This window comes from Salvelinus sp. IW2-2015, linkage group LG15, assembly GCF_002910315.2.
Source record: "Salvelinus sp. IW2-2015 linkage group LG15, ASM291031v2, whole genome shotgun sequence".
Taxonomy (NCBI): domain Eukaryota; kingdom Metazoa; phylum Chordata; class Actinopteri; order Salmoniformes; family Salmonidae; genus Salvelinus; species Salvelinus sp. IW2-2015.
The window spans coordinates 12,665,658-12,691,884 of NC_036855.1; the positions used below are offsets into that span (position 1 = coordinate 12,665,658).

Below are 26,227 nucleotides of genomic sequence, written 5' to 3' on the forward strand. Positions count from 1 at the left end.
ATATTTATAATTCCATGTTTCATGCATGGCTGAGAAACAACATCGTTTTGGCATCATTATTATGTTTGGAAAGACTCCTATAAAGATGTTGAATGCTGAGCAATTTCAGGCTTTCACATCCATTAAATGGTCATCTCTTACACTGTTCTGTGCATAACCCACATTGTGATAAAGACAGCAAATTAATACCTTAAAAATGGTGTGAGGGAGAGAATTAATGAATAAGCCACACCGATAACATTAACAGTAGGAGGTAGAGGGGAGCGGTTGAATTGCTTTCTCCAAAGGTTCTGTATGTATGTCCGTATTGATGCACCGCTCTGTGCCTCTCTCGCTGCAGTGCAATGCTTAATTTATTGTAAAAATGGTAATTAGGAAACAATAAGACGTGTGATTACTCAAGCAGGAAGTTTATAATTAGAGAGGGAGCCGGTGGGGACATTTTGGGTGGCCCTTCATTCTGCAGCAACTATGCTTGGCAATTAAAACTTGTCAAACTTCCATCGTAGATTAGCTGGGGGAATGCTGATATGACTCCTCTTGGAAAAAGACTGGCTGTCTAGCCTTGTAAATATCATGTGTGCTCAGGACCACACGCATGCTGGTGTCCAGTTAGTGGAATTGTTATGCAAAGGAAATTGCGTAGTCTGCTGTCTGTTTGATGGCTGGACAGGCTTTCCCAGACACTTGATAAGTAATCTGAAGTTTTGATTGATAAATGAGGCCCGTGGAGAATTACACCCAATTGGGCTGTGCTGCTCAAGCTTAATTCCCTCTCAAGTCAATTTCCCTGTATTCGGTATCACCATTAACAGGTCAATTGTGCTATGTGAGTTTGTTTACTTGTAAAGCTTCATTCTTCCTTTAATAATGTTAGCTATGGCCTAATGTCCAGGAAGTTCTACCTTATTCAGTCAATAACTATGTGCTCAAAATGTCTACTCAAAAGATCGAAGGAGAGGAGATATCTAGGTGACATATCACTTTGTCTTATCGCTGTTCACAACTTCTGTATTTTCAACCCTCTGGAAAGTTTCAGGAAGTGAAACTGTTGAGGGCTGTTGAATGTATAGGGGAATGAATAATGTGGATGAGACGCCATTTTCCCTACCAATCAGGATTTCAATTAATTCAGTGGACAGGCCTTAAGAGTGGTGCTAACAGTTATTAATGGAGACGTTCGGGAAGAAGCATTTCACTGAATTAAACTTAACTTAGTTTAGTAAAATAATGCAATTTAGCCTACAGAGGAAGTAGGATAAGCAAGAAAAACATTTCCCATTGGACATGTTATTATATTATATGAATTATTATATTGATTCTACTAACGTTCTCTACTTCTGTATTTTTCCACAACAGTTTTGTAAGCGTTTCGGTGTGTTCAGATCTATTTAAGAATCCATTGTGCCATAACCATTGGGATAAATGTGTGGTCCAATAGTTGTAAATGCTATGTTGGTGCAGCCTTTGTATAGATATGTGCAAGCACTTTAACACGACCTGAAAATACCAACTCTGTCGTTGCCCTAGTCATTGCTCACTGCCTGGCTGTGCTGTGTGTAGAATAGAGCCCCTAATGTCACTGCCATTTCAGCTGTTTGTAAATGGGGATCAAAAGGTGTTTTAAATGTCCCATTGTAATTGTCTGCCTATGTACAAGTGACTCAGAAAATGACAAACTCACTATGACGTCTTTGTAGCACTCACAGTATGGAAGTTCCACATATTGTTTTTTCTGTGTCTATGTTCCTGCAGAAACCTGATTGGAATTTAAATGGCACATCTTAACAGGTTTTTTAATCAGGAAAATAATGCCTTTTTGTATTCTTTTTGGATAGTCGTGTTATGTAAGTGGACCATTGTATAAGTGAGAATTAGCCCCCTCTTCAGAGTCAATTTCAGCTTTTGTGCCCTTGACTGTACAGTACATTGTGTTGATTTTCAACTCAATTGAATGTAATTGATTGTGGACCAACCCTGGGTTACCCAATAACCAGCCCTGAAAAACACATCTGAACATTACTGTTCGACAAAGCTCTGATCAATTGTAAAACGTACTCCTGCTACATGTTTAGCTACTTTGTCAAAACGAAATTAATAATATCCTGTTATCCCCAATAACATGTTGTGTGTGGCTGCGTGAGTATCTGTGTGTGCATGTGTGTGTGCATGCGTGTGTGCGTGCGTGCGTGCATGTCTATGTGTGTCTGTGTGTGTGTAAAAATATTGGCTGCAGACAAAGATCTGGACCGATGTCAACAGACTGCTGCCACACATCACTGCACCTGCTAATTAATTGGCTTTTAGTTGCGGATGTGTTTGCTGCATTGTCAAGCAACGATTGCTTTTTTGGCAACTGTCGTTTAACCATTTCTCTGTACAGTCACACGTCTGAAACCAAGCTCTTCCTTAATAAATGCAGCCTTTCTTTTCACCTAAAACCCACACAAAAACATCTCTCAGTGCTTATATGACTTTACCATTTACTATTTATTATCATTATTGTATTTTTCTAAAACAGTTTGGCCATGTTGTGTTGTGCTGCCTTGTGTTGTAGATACTGCTGTTAGAACATGAGGAGTGGGAAGATAATATCTGGCTATGTTTTTCTCTGTGTACAGGGAAATGTACCAAAGTGGAATCTCTCAAAAGGCTACATTGGTGGAGATGGAGTAAGTAAGGAGGGAATATTTCATGTTTCTGTTGATGTGCTATGGTTTTGCAGGGGGAAATGGTGCCTCTGTAAATCGAGGAAGATGCACTTACAGAGCCTTCATTAAGTATTCACACCCCTTGACTTATTCCACATTTTGTTGTGTTACAGCCAGATTTTTTTTGTCACCGTTCTACACACAATACCCCATAATGTTGAAGTGGAATTATGTTTTTCAAAATCTTTACAAATGAAAACTCTCTAGTCAATAAGGGGGAAAGGAGGATACCTAGTCAGTTGTAGTGCTGAATGCGTTCAACTGAAATGTGTCTTCTGCATTTAACCCAACCCCTCTGAATCTGAGAGGTGCGGGGGGCTGCCATAATCGACGTCCACGTCTTCGGCGCCCGGGAACAGTGGGTTAACTGCCTTGCTCAGGGGCAGAACAACAGATTTTTACCTTGTCAGCTTGGTGATTCGATCCAGCTACCTTTCGGTTACTGGCCCTCTAACCACTAGTATTCAAACCCTTTGTTATGGCAAGCCTAAATTAGCTCAGAGTAAAAATGTGCTTAACAAGACAGATAATAAGTTGCATTGACCAGGGAGGTAAAAAAAAAAGCAGACATTGAATTTGCCTTTGAGCATGGTGAAGTTATTAATTACACTTTGGATGGTATATCAATATACCCAGTCACCACAAAGATACAGGCGTCCTTCCTAACTCAGTTACCGGAGAGGAAGGAAACCACTCAGGGATTTCACCATGAGGCCAATGGTGACTTTAAAACAGTACAGAGTTTAATGGCTGAGATAGGAGAAAACTGATGATGGATCATCAACATTGTAGTTACTCCACAATACTAACCTATTTGAGTGAAAAAAGGAAGCCTGTACAGAATAAAACTATTCCAAAACATGCATCCTGTTTGAAACAAGGCACTTAAGTAATACTGCAAAAAAATTGGCAAAGCAATTCACTTTTTGTCCTGAATACCAAGTGTTATATTTGGGGCAAATCCATTAAAACACATTACTGAGTACCACTCTACATATTTTCAAGCATAGTGGTGGCTGCATCATGTTATGGGTATGGTTGTAAAAAGGGATGCACGATATATCGGTAAGCATAGCGAAATCGGCCGATATTAGGTGAAAATTCCAACATCGGCATCGGCCCGATGTCTAGTTTACCGCCGATGTGCAAAACCCATGTCAAAGCTGACGTGCATACCTATATAACGTAGGTAGATGACATAATGACCCCGCGAAAAATATAGAGCTACACGTGCAACACAGCATTCCTAACCTAGCCCACAATGTCTGCTGTGTGGATCGAGCAGTCAACAAATTGAGCAGTCATTTGAAAGAGTAAGAAAATGTCAGCGAGACAACTCAAAGGCGAAATCCATTAACGCCATGATACGGGAATTCATTGCCCTTTGACAATCAACCATTCTCTGTCGTGGATGAAGTTGGCTTTCGCTGACTGTTCGAGCACCTCGAGCCCTGGTACAGTACACACTACCAAGTAGGCACTATTTTCACTACCAAGTAGACACTATCATCCCTAGTTGTAATTGTTAAGGACTGGCTAGTGTTTTTGGATAAAAGAAACGGAATAGAGCTAAGCACAGGCAAAATCCTAGAGAAAAACCTGGCTCAGTCTGCTTTCCACCAGACACTGGGAGATAAATTCACCTTTCAGCAGGACAATAACCTAAAACACAAGGGCAAATCTACACAGGAGTTGGTTACCAATAAGACAGTGAATGTTCCTGAGTGGCTGAGTTACAGTTTTGACTTAAATCTACTTGAAAATCTATGGCAAGACCTGAAAATGGTTGTCTAGCAATGATCAACAACCAATTTGACAGAGCTTTAAGAATTTAGAAAATAATAAATGGGCAAATTTAACACAATCCAGGTGTGGAAAGCTCTTAGAGACTTACCCAGAAAGACCCAGAAAAGGTGCTTCCACAAAGTATTGAGTCAGGGGTGTGAATACTTAAGTGTAAATTAGATACTGTATTTCTGTATTTGACTTTCTATAAATTTGCCAACATTTCTAAAAACATGTTTTCACTTTGTCATTATGGGATATTGTGTGTAGATGGGTGAGAAAAATTGAATCAATTTTGAATTCAGGCTGTAACACAACTAAATGTGAAATATATCAAGGGGTATGAATACTTTCTGATGTCACTGTACTTGAAGGCAAATGGTTTGCTACAGTAGGTGTTGCAGGAATGAGAGCAAATTGATAACACATTCAAAATGCTTACAATGTTATGGAAAAGCACATAATAAGGCCATAGTAGAATGGGCATTACTGAGTAACTCTCTGGGGTGTACAATATCTAGAACATGTTGCTTCGATACTTTCTTCTAATGTACTGTACAACATACTGTAGTTGCCTTTCGCATTGCCTGCTGTTGTCCATGGTGAAATGACTGAATGTCCTGTCTTCACGTAGCGAAGTGACTGATATTGTACAGAAATAAAACATATCCAAATAGCTAAGAAGCAGATTAGTAACCCATATGTGCTATGCCTGTACTATAGCTTGTGCTTTCCTTGAGAGTAATGTTTAAAACGTTTAAGCTGGCGTTACCTAAAGGGGATTGAGAAGGAAGCCTTAGCTCTGCACTGTGCCAATACATGGAAAATCAGAGAGTGCACCCAAAAGACTGCAACAGCAGTCACTTTCAACATATTTCATATCTGCCTCAAATGTGTTCATGTTTTTGTTCACTTGGAGTGGCTGTGGTTTAGTGTTTTACCCGTTCTATGTACAACACAACACTTGGACTCACTGAGTCATTTCTAACCTTTCCACATGTTGTCCTCCACTCAGCCTTTACTGGAGCCCAGCAGTGGTTACGATGGCCTGACCAGACCCAAGGGTCCTCCTGAAGACGGGTCACCCTGTGTCTGTGCCAGTGTCTGGGCGCTGCTGCTCAGCCTGACCTCCGCCGTGGCCAACTATGCCCTATAAACCTCCCCGTGGGTTGTCGTTGACCAACAAGCTGATCCCCAACACAGATGCTTGTTCGAGGATGTTTTTTTCTTTCTCCCAGGCATTGTCATGCTATTTCAAAAAGGAGAGGCAGAGAGAACACAATCTGAGATAAACTGAAATATTATTTATTTGATGTAACATTTTGGGTTTTGAGGACCACTATGATCAAGAAAATGGCTTATGGACCCTTATCGTGGTGAAGCCTCAGTGGCCGTTGGCAGTGGCTGTCTTCCCATCAGTAACACTGACAAAGACTCAAAGTATCATGTCAAAGACTTCTGCACTGCTGTCATGACAAAGAGGAGAGCGAGAAAGACAGAGCGAGAGAGTGAAAGAGAGAGGGCGTGAGAGATGGAAATGGAGAGAGAGAGGAGAGAGAGCTATGCTGTCTGTCACGCGTTTTCCTCTTGAAACAGTGCTTGACTTTTTAAAGGGACAAACCTCAAACTTTGTTTCCATTACTTGCAGACACAGAAGAATTATGACATTTGTGTCTTTTCAAAAGTGTAAGGCCTAGATTCAATCAGATCAAGCATTAACCAGTGATAGCATAGCTGTGGTTTTGGCCATGTTGGAGGTAGAACTGCGTTGGAGCTCTTGTGATCATTGTCACGAAGTCACACCTGTCCCACTCACGTTAGAAGTTCAGAACGAGAAAGTGTAGGCTATATAGATATATTTACTCTCAAATTGAAAATCATGAAACTAAATACTGAGGATTTCTATCAGCCTAATGAAGATGTAAATTACATCTCACATTCCAGTGTTCCAACTTATAATCAAGGCTGCATGGGATTTATATTAATGCGACTCTGTGCAGCCAATGGCAATGACAGTTCTAACACAGTTCCACCTCTGACACCGTCAAAACATCAGCCATGCTGATGTCGGCTGATGCGGATCTGATTGAATCGGCCCTAAATCAAAATTCAACTCAGTGTATCCATGTTGGTATAGTAACGGTGAACATTATCTATTTTTTCAGCAGACAAAAAAATGAAACACAATGTTAACTGGTTCTTATTGTTGATAATGAGTTAGAGTAAATATCCACACCGTCTGTGTATATAACAAAATGTTTTCTTTCAATCAACCAATATAAAATAAACTGTTTTCTTTCAATGAACCTGTATAAAATAAACGGTTTTCTTTCAATCAACCAAGATAAAATAAACTGCTTTCTTTCAATTGACCTGAAAAAATAAACTGTTTTCATTCAATCAACCTGTATAAAATAAACAGTTTTCTTTCAATGAACCTGTATAAAAATAAACCGTTTTCTTTCAATCAACCAATATAAAATAAACTGTTTTCTTTCAATTAACCAATTTTACCTATTGGTATTACCTTATGGTCAAGGCGATATGACAGCACTGTATTGTTGAGTATGCAGAACAAATTTTGAGGGCAAAGTTGGCACTGTCTATGAAGAAAAAAGTTACCAATGATACTGGTTGTATGCCTTTGTTATTTGTATTTAGTTTTGTCTATACAGGTTCAGATCATAGTCAAATATAATGTATAGAGGGATGAAATTAAATTAGCTCCATTTGCTTGGAAAGTCATTGCCTGTGTGTATTATAGTGTCCTTTGTACAGTGCAAATACATGTGGCCTTACCTATTGTACCACATTCTCCAGCTCATGGGACATTGCAACACATAGTGACGCTTTACCAAATTAATCATTCAAATGGATTTATGTCGAAACAACACAAGCCATCAGATCAATATTTGACTACATAAATGCCTAGGATTGAACCCTTCTGTTTCCATTGGACTGTTCCAACAGAGGTGTCTATAAATACTCACAGTTTATAGCTGCTGCACATTCTGCTGTGTTGAGTTTTTCCCCCAATGAATCTTTTTTTTTGGATTGGTCAGTTTGTAGCTGAGTCTTGCAAATGACATCATGACGCACGGTCTATAATTGATTACAATAGTGGCTCTGGCCTCCTATAAAGCCAATCAAATGCATGAGATAAATTAAGAGTTTTGACATGTAGTAATGTAAATATATAACTGATCACAATTTAACCCTCACGCAGTATAGGTCTGGGTATAAGGGTAAATTGGGGTTTCAGCATTTCTCATACAGTTACCTTAAATTTAGGCTGAATGATTCATCCAAAACTGAACAATTTAGAAAATTATTACTGCAAACATGACCACTCAATAGAAGTCAAGACTGAAAACCCTGAAAACAAAGACTGCACACAAAGTAGTTCCTAACAATAAATATATCACATGTGGCAGCTTAAATACGGAGAGAGGCAGAGAGTGCTCAAAGATGGGATGTCATGGTTACCTGTGTGTATGAGTGTATAAGTGATTGAAAGAGTGAGAAAGAAAATTGTGTGAGAGGCAAAATTGTGCTTGTGTGTGTGTGTGTGTGTGTGCATGTGTGTTTGTGTGCATGTTTGTGTGTGAGAGATCTCAAAGCAGGAATGTGCTAGAGGTGCGGTTTTATAAAGATGCGGCTGGAGTCCGGGGGGGGGGGGGGGGGTGCACGGGAATATAAGAAAGCGGCAGGTTGGTGTGCGTTCACACTTGATTAATGAGCCAGTGGGATGATGTTTCTTATCAACACTCTGCACATGTTGGTGAGAGCAGTAAGGTTTACCAGACTGGGGATCCTCCAATCAGAGACAGCTCCACATCCTTCCCATAATTCCACTTGTTTCAGTGACACCTGCCTGTGTGACTGTTTTCTCTTTGGCATGTTTGGTGTGATTTGTTTCACACCGTGAGGGGGTCACTGTGACACACTGAACATCATAAAGATGTAGGATCTTAATTTGAGCTAGTTTGCTACAGAAGGAAAATAATCCTGCAGAAAAAAGAAATGTGAATTAGTGTGTGTGTTATAATTAATGGACATTTTTGTAGGGGTTGACATACAGTTGAAGTCAGAAGTTTACATACAGTTAGGTTGGAGTCATTAAAACTCGTTTTCAACCACTCCACAAATTTCTTGTTAACAAACTATATTTTTGACAAGTCGTTTAGGACATCTACTTTGTGCATGACACAAGTAATTTTTCCAACAATTGTTTACAGACAGATTATTTCACTTCTAATGCACTGTATCACAATTCCAGTGGGTCAGAAGTTTACATACACTAAGTTGACTGTGCCTTTAAACAGCTTGGAAAATTCCAGAAAATGATGTCATGGCTTTAGAAGCTTCTGATAGGCTAATTTACATCATTTGAGTCAATTGGAGGTGTACCTGTGGATGTATTTCAAGGCCTACCTTTAAACTCAGTGCCTCTTTGCTTGACATCATGGGAAAATCAAAAGAAATCAGCCAAGAACTCAGAAAAAAATTAGTAGACCTCCACAAGTCTGGTTCATTCTTGGGAGCATTTTTCAAATGCCTGAAGGTACCACGTTCATCTGTACAAACAATAGTACGCAAGTATAAACACCATGGGACCACGCAGCCATGAACGTACTTTGGTGCGAAAAGTGCAAATGAATCCCAGAACAACAGCAAAGGACCTTGTGAAGATGCTGGAGGAAACAGGTACAAAGGTATCTATATCCACAGTAAAACGAGTCCTATTTCAACATAACCTGAAAGGCCACTCAGCAAGGAAGAAGCCACTGCTCCAAAACCGCCATAAAAAAGTAAGACTACGGTTTGCAACTGCACATGGGGACAAAGATCGTACTTTTTGGAAAAATGTCCTCTTTTCTGATGAAACAAAAATAGAACTGTTTGGCCATGATGACCATTGCTATGTTTGGAGGAAAAAGGGGAGGCTTGCAAGCCAAAGAACACCATCCCAACTGTGAAACACGGGGGTGGCAGCATCATGTTGTGGGGGTGCTTTGCTGCAAGAAGGACTGGTGCACTTCACAAAATAGATGGCGTCATGAGAAAGGAAAATTATGTGGATATATCGAAGCAACATCTCAAGACATCACTCAGGAAGGTAAAGCTTGGTCGCAAATGGGTCTTCCAAATAGATAATGACCCCAAGCATACTTCCAAAGTTGTGGCAAAATGGCTTAAGGACAACAAAGTCAAGGTATTGGAGTGGCCATCACAAAGCCCTGACCTCAATCCTCTAGAAAATTTGTGGGCAGAACTGAAAAAGCGTGTGCGAGCAAGGAGGCCTACAAACCTGACTCAGTAACACCAGCTCTGTCAGGAGGAATGGGCCACAATTCACCCAACTTATTGTGGGAAGCTTGTGGAAGGCTACCCAAAACATTTGACCCAAGTTAACTTCTTGACGCACGGATCCCTTTAGCGGGATCATTTTCGTAAACAACCGCTGAATTTCAGAGCACCAAATACAAAAAAAATACTACAAATATTTATAATCATGAAATCACAAGTGAAATATACCAAAACACAGCTTAGCTTGTTGTTAATCCACCTATCGTGTCAGATTTTGAAAATATGCTTTACAGCGAAAGCAATCCAAGCGTTTGTGAGTTTATCAATCACTAGACAAAACAGTAAGAACAGCTAGCCGCAAATTAGCTTGGTCACGAAAGTCAGAAAAGCAATAAAATGAATCGCTTACCTTTGATGATCTTCGGATGTTTGCACTCACGAGACTCCCAGTTACACAATAAATTTTATTTTTGTTCGATAAAGATTATTTTTATAACCAAAAACCGCCATTTGGTTTGCGCGTTATGTTCAGAAAACCACAGGCTCGTTCCGGTCCTGAAGGGCAGACGAAAATTCCAAAAAGTATACGTAATGTTCGTAGAAACATGTCAAACGTTTTTTATAATCAATCCTCAGGTTGTTTTTAACATACCTAATCGATAATATTTCAACCGGACGGTAAACTATTCAATACTACAGAGAAAGAAAATGTCGAGCTACAACTCTCGGGCGCATGAACTAATCAAAGGACACCAGACGCGTTTTGATAAATCTCGCTAATTTTTCAAAATAAAAGCTTGAAACTATGTCTAAAGCCTGGTCACAGCCTGAGGAAGCCATTGGAAAAGGAATCTGGTTGATACCCCTTTAAATGGAGGATGGGCAAGCAATGGAACACGGATTTTTCCAAATAAAAAGCACTTCCGTGTTGCATTTCCTCCCGCAAAACCAGTTCTGTCAATTATATGCATATTCTAGCATCTGGGCCTGAGAAATGGTCCGTTTACCTTGGGAATGTTATTTTTCCAAACATAAAAATAGTCCCCCCTAGCTGAAAAAGGTTAAACAATTTTAAGGCAATGCTACCAAATACTAATTGAGTGTATGTAAACTTCTGACCCACTGGGAATGTGATGAAAGAAATAAAAGCTGAAATAAATCATTCTCTCTACTATTATTCTGACATTTCACATTTTTTAAATAAAGTGGTGATCCTAACTGACCTAAGACAGGGACCTTTTACTAGGATTAAATGTCAGGAGTTGTGAAAAACTGAGTTTAAATGTATTTGGCTAAGTTGTATGTATACTTCTGACTTCCCACAGTTGACAGTGCATGTCAGAGCAAAAACCAAGCCATAAGTTTGAAGGAATTGTCCGTAGAGCTCAGAGACAGGATTGTGTCGAGGCACAGATCTGGGGAAAGGTACCAAAACATTTCTGCAGCATTGAAGGTCCCCAAGAACACAGTGGCCTCCATGATTCTTAAATGAAAAGAAGTTTTGAACCACCAAGATTCTTCCTAGAGCTGGCCGCCCGGCCAAACTGAGCAATCGGAGGAGATGGGCCTTTGTCGGGGAGGTGAACAAAGCTTTAGAGTTCCTCTATGGAGATGGGAGAACCTTCCAGAAGGACAACCATCTCTGCAGCATTCCACCAATCAGGCATTTATGGTAGAGTGGCCAGACGGAAGCCACTCCTCAGTAAAAGGCACAAGATTCTCTGGTCTGATGAAACCAATATTAAACTCTTTGGCCTGAATGCCAAGCATCACATCTGGAGGAAACCTGGCACCATCCCTACGGTGAAGCATGGTGGTAGCATTATCATGCTGGGGGGGATGTTTTTCAGCGGCAGGGAAAAGGAGACTAGTCAGGATTGAGGGAAAGGACCTCAGACTGGTGCGAAGGTTCACCTTCTTACAGGACAACGACCCTAAGCACACAGCCAAAACAATGCAGGAGTGGCTTCTGGGACATGTCTCTGAATGTGCTTAAGTGGTTCAGCCAGAGCCTGGACTCGAACCCAATCGAACATCTCTGGAGAGACCTGAAAATAGCTGTGCAGCAATGCTCCTCATCCAACCTGATATTTATTTTATTTTATTTGTATTTTTATTTCACCTTTATTTAACCAGGTAGGCCAGTTGAGAACAATTTCTCATTTACAGCTGTGACCTGGCCAAGATAAAGCAAAGCAGTGTGACAAAAACAACAACACAGAGTTACACATAAACAAATGTACAGTCATTAACACAAAAGAAAAGGAAAATAGAAAAATCTATTTACGGTGTGTGCAAATTAGAAGAGTAGAGAGGTAGGCAATAAATAGGCCCTGGAGGCGAAAATAATTTAAATTTAGCATTAATACTGGAGTGATAGATGTACAGATGATGATGTGCAAGTAGAGATACTGGGGTGCAAAAGAGCAAGACGGTAAGTAATACTATGAGGATGAGGTAGTCGGGTGTGCTATTTACAGGTACAGTGATCGGTAAGCTGCTCAGACAGCTGATGCTTAAAGTTAGAGAGGGAGATATAAGACTCCAGCTTCAGAGATTTTTGCAATTCGTTCCAGACATTGGCGGCAGAGAACTGGAAGGAAAGGCGGCCAAAGTAAGTGTTGGCTTTGGGGATGACCAGTGCAATATACCTGCTGGAGCGCGTGCTACAGGTGGGTGTTGCTATGGTGACCAGTGAGCTGAGATAAAGTGGGGCTTTACCTAGCAAAGACTTATAGATGACCTGGAGCCAGTGGGTTTGGTGACGGATATGTAGTGAGGGCCAGCCAACGAGAGCATACAGGTCGCAGTGGTGGGTAGTATTTGGGGCTTTGGTGATAAAACGGATGCCACTGTGATAGACTACATCCAGTTTGCTGAGTAGAGTGTTGGGGGCTGTTTTGTAAATGAGATCGCCGAAGTCAAGGATCTGTAGGATAGTCAGTTTTACGAGGGTATGTTTGGCGGCATGATAGAGCTTGAGAGGATCTGCAGAGAAGAATGGGAGAAACTCCCCAAATGCAGGTGTGCCAAGCTTGTAGCGTCATCAATCAATCAATCAAATGTTTTTAGAACACCCTTTTTACATCAGCCGATGTCACAAAGTGTTATACAGAAACCCAGCCTAAAACCCCAAACAGCAAGCAAGGCAGATGTAGAAGCATTGTGGCTAGGAAAAACTCCCTTGAAAGGCAGGAACCTAGGAACCTAGATACCCAATAAGAATCAAGGCTGTAATCGCTGCAAGAGGTGCTTCAACAAAGTACTGAGTAAAGGTTCTGAATACTTATGTAAATTTTATATTTTAGTTTAGTTTATAAATTAGCAAACATTTCTTAAAACCTGGTTTTGCTTTGTCATTAATGGGTATTGTGTGTAGATTGATGAGGGGGAAAAAACTATTAAATACATTTTAGAATAAGGCTGTAACCTAACAAAATGTGAAAAAGTCAAGGGGTCTGAATACTTTCCGAAGTGTCAAAGTCAAATGGACGGAGGGCCAAATAAAAAATTTAGCTACAAGCCGAGGGCCGGACTGTTCGAATGTTCATTGAAATTTTTTTAAATGACGCATATAGTCTAGTGAACCTAATTGAACCTACTGAAAACCTAACAAATATATTCCAATATGATCAGATAAATAAAGCAATATTTTCTTATGGCTCTGTCAGTAATCTTTAATTTTCAACAGACACAAAAGACAAATTTCCTTTATATAAAAATCCCCATAACATGAACATTAAATGAAAGAAACCGGTATTCAAGGCACCATCAGTTAGCTATTTTTCTATTTTAGCAAAAGTGGGCTAAATTTACTTCAAAGAAAAAAACAATAATAGCAATTTTCTATTCATCCACTCAACTGAATATTTTTAAAATATAATTGGATTGAAATACAATAAATAAAGTGCAAAAATCTATTAATCAAAAACAACACTTTGTTTAAGAGAAAGTAACATGCAGTGAAAACAAATATTAAACTTTAACTTTTAAACTTGAACTGAGTAAAAACTCTAAATATGTGATTGCACAGTAATGTTCACTTGTTTGAGGTTGAGGGTGATACTTGGTGGTGTCCCATCTTTTCCACAAGTTCATCATGTTCGGGGTAAGGCTCTGAGCTGAGGAAATCCTCAGAATTGAGTGGAGGTGTTCAGCAGTAAGTCGACTTCTGTGTGATGTTTTTGTCAGGTTCATCAAGAAAACAGTTGTTCACACAGGTAATGTGCTGCCAAACATAGACAACGTTGTAGCAGCCTGGATGCGCAGCTGGGGCATTGTGTCGGGGAGGAAACGGACGAACTCCGCAGCACCCACTGCCGCATATTTTGCCTCAGTGCATCATTGCATTGGGAGGTGTCAATACTCCATTTGGAGGTGGTGCTCTGTCCACGTCGTGTATGGTGCGTTGGAGGAAGGGTGCTCACCGTTCCTTGGCTCAGATCGGGCAATAACTCAGTCGGCAGTTTTTAGCATGGTACCAGCAGTTCCAACCTGCTTTTTTGTGCTTCAAAGTCAGCAAATCTGGGTCGAATCAGCGCAAGCCATACCATTTTATCAGCCAACTGTGCGGCTCGGAACGCACTGGTAGAGAGCTTCCTCTTTCATGGTCTGGCAGCTGGGAAAGTGGCTCAAATTTCTTTCCGCATCTGCGTCTCCCACAGAGTCAGTTTGGTTTTAAATGCCTTCACTGTACTGTACATATCAGAGATGACATGATCCCGAACCTGCACGCTGCAAGTTCATTGCATTCAGATGACGTGATGTCACACCAGAAAAGCCATTTCACACAGAAAACATTTCGTCTCGGAGTTGTGTTGTGTCTTTCCCTTTGCTGTCCAAGAACAGACAAATCTCCTCACGAAGCTCGAAACATCTTTGAAGCACCTTTCCCTGGCTTAGCCATCGCACCTCTGTGTGATAAGGCAAATCACATGCTCCGTTTCTAACTCCGTCAGAAATGCCTTGAACTGGCGTGATTCAAACCTTTGGCTCTGATAAGTTAACTGTGCGCGTGATATGCTCATTACATGCTCCATTTTCAAGCTTTACCGCACAACGCTTCCTGGTGTATGATACAATGATAAGCTGTCAGCTCACCTGTCGCGTTTTCCTCTTGCATCTTTTCCCGTATCTTCGCCACCAGTCCGCTCCTGTGTCCACTCATCGCAGGTGCTCCGTCGGTTGTCAAACCCACGAGTTTTTCCCAAGGCAGCTCCATCTCATTTACACATCTTGACACCTCTTCATACAAATCATGCCCGTAGTTGTGCCATGCATAGGACGTAAAGCCAAAACTCCTCTGTCACGCTTAGGCTGGAGTCCACTCGCGGATGAAAATTGACAACTGGGCAATGTCAGAAATGTCGGTGCTCTCATCCACAGCCAAGGAATATGCAATGAAATCTTTTCCCTTTTTCACAAGCTGCTCTTTTAGATTGATGGACAACTGGTCTACTCTCTCGGCAATGGTGTTTCTGCTCAGACTCACATTTAAAAGAGTTGCCTTTTTTCTGGGCAAACTTCGTCACAAACTTTAATCATGCAGTTTTTGATGAAATCCCTCCGTAAATGGCCGGGCTGATTAGCGATCTCTTCTCGCAAAATAAAACTGGCCTTGACAGCAGCCTGGCCTTGTGATTTGGCTTTTTTGACAGAGCCTGTCGAGATTTGAGGCCTCGTTTTAATTCCTCTGCCTTTTGTAGCCTTTGTTCCATGTCCATATTCTTGTTTTTGTCGCGTGTTTCGTTTCATAATGTCGTCTCAGATTATACTCTTTCAGTACCGCCACACTTTCTCCACACAGAAGACACACAGGTTCCACGCTACCTCCGTGAACATATACTCCGACTCCCACCTTGTTTGAAACCCCCGGTTTCTCAGTGTCCACCTTCCGTTTTGCCATTTTTGATGGGTATCTGAAAGTTAATTTTACTGTGATGCTGACGACTGCTGTGCCAATAAATATTGAAATGAAGCAGCCTACTGCTCGGTGCGTCACCGTTGCATTGTGGGAAATGTAGTATTGGTGCGTGTAAAAGATCTGCGGGCTGCCGGCTTGCTGCGGTCTGCGGGCCGGTTCTAATAATAAATCAAGATCATCCCAGGGGCCGTAAAAAACCTTCTCGCGGGCCGGATGTGGCCCGCGGGCCTTGACTCTGACATATGTGCACTATATAGACTATAGAGAGAGTTAGGCCAACTTAGAAATATTCCCCATGTAATGCTAATAGGGAGCTAACATGGCTGCCATATAATATTGAAGTGTCATGTAAATGCATCATAATGCAGAAAAACTGCATTGGCCCAATTCTCTATATACAGTATATGGCTCTTGCAGAGCCACAGTGGAAATGCAAGGCAGGTTATTGGAAAGGAGGAAATGAAGCACGTTTTCCCAAAGGTACTGTTGATACTCTATATTCCACACATATTGAGCACTGAGGCTGCATGCACATTCATTTTTGTAATTTTACCCTTGATCTTTCTTTAATTTAATTTTTAACTGCCTGCCTCATAAGTCAAGAACAGTCTGGCTTTTTTGTAAAGGGTTAAATTTGTAAATTGAGCATAGTTGGGTAAGAGAAAAAAGTAATAGAAAATCAAAAACCCTCTGAGCCTTTTCTTAAAGGATAGTTCATGCAAAATCTATGTTTTTGTCAAATTACCCTTACCTTGAGTTGTGTCTGAAGGTCCACGATGACAGAATCCACAATCATGTATTATTTACTCCTGGCTACAGCAAACAGCTGAACCGATGTTATCAAAGCCACACTGCAAGCCGAAACGTCCTAAAACACTTCAAACTAAGTTTGGTAGCGTCGATACCTGTCCATGTTTTCTTCCCCAGGAGAATGTTGTAATTTTTGCAATAAAATTCAAATGTTCTAACGCTCTGATACTTCCTATTTTTACCGGTCAGTTTTGATCACACCTGGAAAACAATCCACGTCTAAGTGCCTGCCCCAGGGGGATGACAATATCCCTGCAAGACGCATACAGCTGCCCTGTGGTGTGGCTACGTGAAGTAATAGTTCCAGTTCTGAGTAACCATATTCCAGAGATTATTTCAGCCGTTTGCGCGTAAAAAATATTCCCCAATAACTCCACCACCAATTTAGTTTGAATTGTTTTTCAGGAAGTGCAGCTTTACTAACATTGGTTTGGCTGTTTTCTTTCATGAAATCTGACAGTGCTAGTATGCTAACAGCAGGCTGTAGCCAAAAGTAAATCATGGATTATTGTGGATTCTGTTACCATGGGCCTTTAGACACAACTCAAAGTAAGGGTAATTGTACCAAAATATAGATTTTGCATAAACTATCCCTTTAAGTAAGCAAGTGTGTTGTCAGGGGAGTGGACAGAGCTATTGAACCACCCTACTTGAGATGTAATTCCCTGCTCCGTTGAAGAAAGTCTGGACAATTCTATTGGAAAGAGAAGCTCTAAAGCAATTATATAGATTCTGCTATGCCGTCTGAGTTTGACTGCGTCATCGCCACTCCCTGCCTTTCACATCGGGGATGGTTATTGATGGAGCCATCATCTCCAAAGCTGAACATCTGAAACAAAATTCTACTCTTTTGGTGATGGGATCTTGGTCTCTCACAGCTGTTGTGGTTTTATTACACACTGCTGTTGTGGCTTTGTCTCTGTAACCAGTGGAGGGCTTCCACTAAAGTGCTGGCTGCTAGGGAATCTCATGATATTTCATTTGTACACACAGTGTTTCCTAATATTTGATACGGTTTTTCCAGAGAACATCCCAATTGAATCAAATCAAACCAAATTGTATTTGTACGGTGCTCTTTACAAATGCAATTGCTACAAAGTATTGAAGAACAATCTGGGTAATTAACTTCCCAAAGATCAAGCCAAGGTGACAGAGGCAAGAACCGGGCATATGGATGTGTAGCTGTTAGTTAAGCCAGGACTAGCTCCACACCTACTCATTCAAGGGATTTTCTTTATTATTACTATTTTCTACATTGTAGAATAATAGTGAAGACATCAAAACTATGAAATAACACATATGGAATCATGTAGTAACCAAAAAATTGTTAAACAAATAAAAATATATTTTAGATTTTAGATTCTTCAAAGTAGCCACCCTTTGCCTTGATGACAGCTTCGTAACACTCTTGGCATTCTCTCAACCAGTTTCACCTGGAATGCTTTTCCAACAGTCTTGAAGGAGTTCCCACATATGCTGAGCACTTGTTGGCTGCTTTTACTTCACTCTGGGGTCCAACTCATCCCAAACCATCTCAATTTGGTTGAGGTCAGGGGATTGTGGAGGCCAGGTCATCTGATGCAGCACTCCATCACTCTCCTTGGTCAAATAGCCCTTACATAGCCTGGAGGTGTGTTGGGTCATTGTCCTGTTGAAAAACAAATTATAGTCCCACTAAGTGCAAACCAGATGGGATGGCGTATCGCTGCAGATTGCTGTGGTAACCATGCTGGTTATGTGTGCATTGAATTCTAAATCAATCACTGACAGTGTCACCAGCAAAGCACCCCCACACCATCACACCTCCTCCTCCATGCTTCAGATCATCGGTTCGCCTACTCTGCGTCTCACAAAGACAGAGCAGTTGGAACCAAAAATCTCAAATTTGGACTCATCAGACCAAAGGAAAGATTTCCACCGGTCTAATGTCCATTGCTCGTGTTTCTTGGACCAAGCCAGTCACTTCTTCATATTGGTGTCCTTTAGTAATGGTTTCTTTGCAGAAATTCAACCATGAAGGCCTGATTCACTCAGTCGCCTCTGAACAGTTGATGTTGAGATGTGTCTGTTACTTGAACTCTGTGAAACATTTATTTGGGCAGCAATTTCAGAAGCTGGTAACTCTAATGAACTAATCCTCTGCAGCAGAGGTAACTCTTCATCTCCTGTGGCGGACCTCATGAGAGCCAGTTTCATCATAGCGCTTGATGTTTTTTGCGACTGCACATGAAGAAACTTTCAAAGTTCTTGACATTTTCGGAATTGACTGACCTTCATGTCTTAAAGTAATGATGGGCTGTCGTTTCTCTTTGCTTATTTGAGCTGTTCTTGCCATAATATGGACTTGGTCTTTTACCAAATAGGGCTATCTTCTGTATACCACCCCTACCTTGTCACAACACAACTGATTGGCTCAAACGCATTAAGAAGGAAAGAAATTCCACAAATTAACTTTTAAGAAGGCACACCTGTTAATTGAAATGCATTCCAGGTGACTACCTCATGAAGCTGGTTGAGGGAATGTCAAGAGTGTGCAAAGCTGTCATCAAGGCAAAGGGTGGCTACTATAAGAATCTCAAATATAAAATATATTTTGATTTGTTTCACACTTCTTTGGTTACTACATTATTCCATTTGTGTTATTTCATAGTTTTGATGTCTTCACTTTTATTCTACAATGTAGAAAATAGTAAAAATAAAGAAAGAACACAGAATGAGTAGGTGTGTCCAACATTTTGACTGGTACTGTACGTGAATGTTTTGGGTTTTTGTGTGAGAGTGTCAGTGTCAGTGTAGTGTGTGAGTGAGTGAGTGAGTGAGTGAGTGAGTGAGTGAGTGAGTGAGTGAGTGAGTGAGTGAGTGAGTGAGTGAGTGAGTGAGTATATAGTGTGTACTGTATATATAGTCTTGTGTGCATAGAGTCAGTGCAAGATAGGGTCAGTGGAGATAGTCCGGTTAAGGGGTAACCAATTTATCAACTATTCACTGTAGCAGTCTGTATGGCTAATTAGTGTTCCGCTACAGTTTGTTGTATGATAGCAGAGTCAACAGTCTATGGCTTAGGTGGCTGGAATCTTTGGCAAGGTTTCGGGCCTTCCTCTGACACCGCCTGATATAGAGGTCCTGGATGGCACAGAGCTCTGCCCCAGTGATGTACTGGGCTGTACACATAACCCACTGTAGTGCTTTGCGGTCGAGGGAGGTGCCATAATAAGCGGTGATGCAGCAAGTCAAGATGCTCTCGATAGTGCAGCTGTAGAACGTTTTGAGGATACGAGGGTCCATGCAAAATCTTTTCAACCTCCTGAGGGGGAAAAGGAGCTGCCGTGCCCTCTTCATGACTGTGTGGGGGTGTGTAGACCATGTTAAGTACTTAGTGATGTGGATACCATGCAACTTGAAGCTCTCGACCCGCTCGACTAGAGCTCCGTCAATTTGGATGACTAGAGCTCCGTCATCAGCTCCTTGGTCTTACTGACGTTGGGGGAGAGGTTGTTGTCCCGGCACCACACTGCTCCGTCTCTGACTTTCCCCTGTAGGCTATCTCATCGCCGTTGGTTGAGGATCTGCATGGCGTAGGTGTTGTTCCCTACCCTCACCACCTGAGACCGGCTCGTCTGGAAGTCCAGGATCCAGTTGCAGAGGGAGGTGTTCAGTCCCCGGGTCCCCAGCTTGGTGATGAGCTTGGAGAGGACTATGGTGTTAAATGCTGAGCTGAGGTCTATGAACAGCATTCTCACATAGTTATTTCCCTCTTATCCAAGAGGAGGAGGGCAGTGTGAAATGCAATTAAGATTGCGTCATCTGTCGATCGGTTGGGGCGGTATGTGAATTGTTGGGGATCCAGATTGTTTGGGATGATGGTGTTGATGTGTGCCAGTCCTTCAAAAGCAATTCATAATTAACTAGCAATACAAACCAATTGTCATAGCTAGCTAAATTTAACCAAATAGTTTCAATGTTAGCTAGCAAGCCAGCAATATAACCTCCGCTAACGTTAGCTAACAGCAAGCTTTAACTTGGGGTATTTTGTTAAGACATGTAACATTAACGTTAGCTAGCTAAAAAATGAACTAAAAACCCAATCATAGAGTAACGTTAGCAAGCCAGCCATCCAAGTCCAGCTGGCTAGCTAACAGTAAGCTTTAACTAGCAATACAAACCCGATTGTCATAGCTAGCTAAAGTTAACCAAATAGGTTCAATGTTAGATTCTTACCCGTATACATGGATGAAAGCTTCATGGCAGACTGCAACCCCTTTTATTAAATAAAATGTCTTGTGTCGTTTCCGTTTAGTTTGCACAGCTTGTTTGGCCCGTTGTGTCAAGTCACTCTTTATTATTATCCATAGAGTAACGTTAGCAAGTCAGCATGGCACGATCATCCTCCAGAAGGTAGTCCATCACAACTTTTTCCCACTGATTTTTGTCGATAGCGCCTGATAAATTCAGGGCAGCAATGTTATTGAGAGCTGTAGCAACATATTTGCAGTTCTCCATGGCTAACATTATATCTATCGAAAAAACTGCAGTTGATAAGATTATCTACGCATTATGAGCAGCTCATTTTGTAGACACCAGATGCTACACTGCAGACTAATCCAAACTCATCTCTTGGTATGTCCAGCCCACTCATTATCTCAGCCAATCATGGCTAGCAGGAAGGTTGCTCACTTTTTCTGTGGCTAAACCAACAAGCAATTTAACAATTTTATACGTATTTACAGATGGCATACAAGTTTGATATTAACGCACATGAAAGTTCACATGTTCCTGAAAAGGCATTTCTACCCAAAAACGCATTTTGATAAAAAAATATGTTTTACGTTCAAACGACTCTCTTGTGAAGTCGTGACTTGCGACATATGCCTAGTTTCCTGAATCTGGTCACATATGTGATAATAGTATGAGCTTTCTTCTCCGTCGGCATCTGTTCTACGCTATTCTTTTCAACATTATTAGCCAAATAATGGTCATTTTGCACACAAAAAAACAAGTGAGACAGTCCCACAAGGATTTGCCCGAAATGCCAGATGGCCAGTCCGCCCTTGAACCTCCACATACAGAAGGAAAAAACCCAAAAGGATAAACAATGAAGCATAGAGATAGAATACATCAAGAGGACACAGTTTATTTTGTATTTAAAGGGAAGAGAATCTAAACCAGCTCACTCAAAGTTTATCTTAATAAGTAAGACTAAAATATAAAATACATTGGAATTCTGAACACAATACAGATTGGAATTCTATGTGCCATTGCCATGAGAATAGCTTTCATCTCTAATGGAGAGAGAAAGAGGGCGCACAAAGGAGACAGTGGAGAAAATCCACATGACAGGTCTAGTTATCTTGAATGCAAATGCTTGCCATGTGTTTGCAAGAATGACACATTTGCTATTTATTGATCAATGGAGGACCACATGCTATAATGCTCCCATCTTACTTTGAGAGACCAGGCAAAGATCCACTCTAATTGTTCAGATGGTGACAGAATGTGTTGACACTCATTATTAAGCTCCTTGCCCAGCACTTGGACTGCTCATGGTGTAAACATAGTTAAACATTAATTATGCCAACTGCCAGTGGTGATATCTACAGTGGGAGTTATTTGGGTTATAGGTATCCAGGATTTATTTTGTATTTTTTTTGCATGAACATTCCAAACTGTATTAGATGACCGAAGCCCTCTTCATAGCGAAACAGACCAACAAAAAACTTAAATATATACATTATATATTATTTGTTTAACGTTTGTTTATTTATTAATGATAATGTTGCCATCATACAGTGGTTCCTCCTTTTAAAATTGCGAGCTTACGCTGCAGTTCTTAATAGGTCATTTGTGGTTTAGTACGGTACCCTATGTCACCACTTCATTGCTCCAGACCAGCACAAGGGGGAGTTAGAGCACTGATTATGCTTTTGGGTCTTACTGCGTCTCTAACTGACAATGAATGGGCAACATAAACCTACATAGAAACTGATAATTGTGCACGACTTCAGTATTACTTACATGTACAAAAACTGTTGTTATACTAGGGTTTTTATTATTTTATTTTGCTCTTACTGTAGTACTGTAGGACACTCCCGACCAGTAACATTGTACAGTGCCTGAGTGGTGCAACGGTCTAAGACACTGCATTGCAGTGCAAGCTGTGTTGCTAGAGATGCTGGTTCAATACCTGTGTCGGCATCGACTTGGAGACCCAAGCGATGACGGTAGGGTTTTCTCCCTCTAAAAACAGAAATAAATATTCTAATTAACAAACTGCCTTTATTTACAAATTAGTAACAGTGTCTCACCCCATGTTCAAGAATGGTCTTTTTCTTGCTCATTTTACATTATTTGAAAACTAAATCTTCTTTAAGGGGCATTGCACTAATAATGGCACTGACTAGGGAAACGTTCTCGCTGCTCTGTTCTTAGTGCCAGTCTGCACGTTCAAACTAAAACAACGTATTTAATAATGGCATCTTTATGCTTCATTAATAAAATAATTATAAAAATACTCTTTCAAAATGCCGATGTTTATTTAGTTATGAATCCATAACGATTTACTATGGGAATAAATATCACTGAATTACAGAAATATCCTCCAATTGTCCAATCCTCTATATGTAATTATTGGCGGAGAGTCACGTCATATTTTTCAATATACTGTAGGCCTACCGTAGGCGACATGAGTCTCACTAGTGTTGAGTAATGTGCTGTTAAAAGTGGTGTAGGTCTTATTTATTTAAAGAGCATATTGAAGTTAGAAGCAATAGCCTACAACTATTTTAGCACCGTTTCACGCTGCTCTGAGACAAGCATGGGGGCTGGTCTTGATAAATCAATGAGATTTTTATTTTCACTGAATCTTCGTTTGGGTATTGGTTAGATTAGAATTTGAAAATTAGGATGTAGAAATGTTATGCTCTTAGTGTAACCTTTATTTAACTAGGCAAGTCAGTTAAGAGCAAATTCTTATTTACAAGGACACCCTATTCCTTCCTCCCCATCAAGGAATTGAACCCCGGTATCCCGCAGAGCACTGGAGTCTTTAGCTAAATAGCCCAGTACTGTACTCCCGACCGTCACGTTGTACAGCGCCATATTTTTCAAACCATCCTAACGGAAACCCAGTTTTTTTTGTTTTCCTTGGAATAGAAACAACATAATATTAATCAAATTTATCCCAAAAAGTAATTGGAAAGGTAGATACAAATAATTTGTGACATTGTGGTTATGTCGTGTCTTTGGTATCGTTAAATTGAAGATTTATAGTTTTTATCATAGATTCCTATAATTAGGGATTACGCGACCACTTGAGTAATAGCGTAACTAATTAACTATGAATTCGAGGGCACCAGGGAAAGTTATTAGATTACAAGGTTATTATTTCCCAATATAACCTTTCAGATATTTTMCTATCTGATCAATGGTCTTCTAATTCAATTTGTATTTATTCTACCTTTCGTCAGTCTCATTCCAAACGTCGTAAATCGCTGATCTGCACGAACCCAGTCTTCACTATGAGTCATCCATACATCAATTGTCTTAAATCATTTATTTATTACTAACTAATKAATTCACAGAAATGCATAAACAAACAAACTTAAAATAGTTACATGAAATGGTGGAAGGAATATGCCCTAGTGGGCTAAACCGGCATGGCGGCTGTTAGACAAAGGGAAAGTTGCGTTCGACTAAGAATTCACTACAGAGTCCATAAYTATAACAATTGACATGCTAATCCTTACACATGAACGCTCACTCATTCGGGAACAATTGCAATCAATATATATATAGTTACGTCCAGTGTGTGTGTCCTTGGTCGTTGGAGAGAAGTTCGTTTTGGTTGGAGTGAAGTTCTGTCTCGGTTGTGTATTGTTCAGATGGACATTCGTTAAAGAATGATTGTTTCGGCGGTTGTCTTTCTTCGCGTTCAATGATACMGAATTCCTAGCTGCAGACTAGAAGTCAATATCAAAGACTTGTTCTCATTCGTCTTAAGAGTTTAACCACGTGGTATGGTTAAAAGATTCCGCAGTCTGGTCTCAAACCTTGGCCCTCTCGTTATCGAGGTAAGCTGGTCTACAACCTTTGTCCTCTCGTGATTGAGAGAAACATGGTCTGGATTGGTAATTTCTTAAAAGTTGGCTTTTATTCAGATAGCAGAGAGGGGTGGTCCCATGGTCTCTGACCSAACTGGCTCAGGGGCGGTCCTTGGATTTAGTTCAAATACAACCGGGAGTTGTATTTCCTTCATTAAACAGTTCAACATCATATTACACAATTATACAAACAGTATCATACTCACTCATTCATTTTATACAACACACAGATGTAAACTTCATATCTGAGGTTATTATATAAACAGCGGTATGGTAATGTGGGCCCACAGTCTCTCCTGAGTTTCTCACATGAGGACAAATGGACTTGTTAATAGCTGGACTCCTCACCGGCCTTTAATTCTTTTTCCGGAACATGAAATCTGTTCGTACCTTAAGTTCTGTGAGGTGGAAGAGAATTCCTTTGTCCTGAAAGTTTACCCTCTCTCTTAATACTGTTTAGCCATGAGGAGATCCTCAGGAATTTACAACGTCTCTCTGTGATCACAGCATGAGTTGAAGGAGCAAAGGGGGAGGCAGGGAGAGGGGGATGGGGTTTGCTATACCCACGCAGGCAACGTCATGACAGTTACAATAAAAAATGTAAACAAGATGTAAACAAGATGCTGTATTTTTATTTACAGTAGTGATGGACAGCTGGTGGCATTTTGAAAACAGGTTTTCAAACACAAGTAGCCCGGTTAGCAGGACAATAGACTCTTTATAGCCCGTGCTGCAGTATGACGCAACTTTTAACCTCTCTAGGGTAACTGGCTCTTCAACAGCCAGTGAAACTGCAGGTCGCCAAATTCAAAACAACAGAAATCCCATAATTACAATTCCTCAAACATACATGTATTTTACACCATTTTAAAGATACACTTGTTGTAAATCCAGCCACAGTGTCCGATTTCAAAAAGGCTTTAGGACATAAGCAAACCAAACGATTATGTTAGGTGAGTGCCTATTCACAGAATAACACAGCCATTTTTTCAGCCAAAGAGAGGATTCACAAAAAGCAGAAATATAGATAAAATTAATCACTAACCTTTGATGATCTTCATCAGATAACACTCATAGGACTTCATGTTACACAATATATGCATGTTTTGTTCGGTAAAGTTCATATTTATATCCAAAAATCTGAGTTTACATTGGCGCCTTATGTTCAGAAGTTCCAAAACATCCTTTGATTTTGCAGAGAGTCACATCAATTTACAGGAATACTCATAATAAACATTGCTAAAAGATACAACTGTTATGCATGGAATTTTAGATGCACTTCTCCTTAATGCAACAGCTATGTCAGATTTTAAAAAAGCTTTACGGAAAAAGCAAAAACCATGCAATAATCTGAGGTCAGCGCTCAGAGCCCAATCAAGACACAAATATCGCCGCCATATTATGCAGTCAAGAAAAGTCATAAAAGCATTATAAATCTTCACTTACCTTTGCTGATCTTCGTCGGAATGCACTCTCAGGACTCCCACTTCCACAAGAAATGTTAGTTTTGTTCGGTAATGTCCATCATTTATGTCCAAATAGTTACTTTTGTTAGCGCGTTTGGTAAACAAATCCAAAGTCACGAAGCGCGT

At 40.5% G+C, this 26,227-nt stretch overlaps 1 protein-coding gene and 1 long non-coding RNA gene across 2 annotated transcripts in view; one reads left to right on the forward strand and one right to left on the reverse strand.

Annotated features, from left to right (window-relative positions):
• LOC111974296 (GDNF family receptor alpha-2) overlaps positions 1 to 7,199 on the forward strand; it is an 86,262-nt gene extending 79,063 nt beyond the window's left edge. The window contains exons 8-9 of the mRNA XM_024001992.2: positions 2,622 to 2,672; positions 5,512 to 7,199. Of these exons, the coding sequence (XP_023857760.1) occupies positions 2,622 to 2,672; positions 5,512 to 5,652 (192 nt within the window). The 3' untranslated portion in view covers positions 5,653 to 7,199. The remainder of the gene's footprint in view (positions 1 to 2,621; positions 2,673 to 5,511) is intronic.
• Positions 7,200 to 24,073: 16,874 nt separating this feature from the next.
• LOC139028882 (uncharacterized) lies at positions 24,074 to 25,205 on the reverse strand. The gene is made up of 2 exons (XR_011481099.1): positions 24,623 to 25,205; positions 24,074 to 24,584 (listed from the first exon to the last, which is right to left on the reverse strand). It is a non-coding gene; the product is annotated as an uncharacterized lncRNA (long non-coding RNA).
• Between the last annotated feature and the right edge of the window lie 1,022 nt (positions 25,206 to 26,227).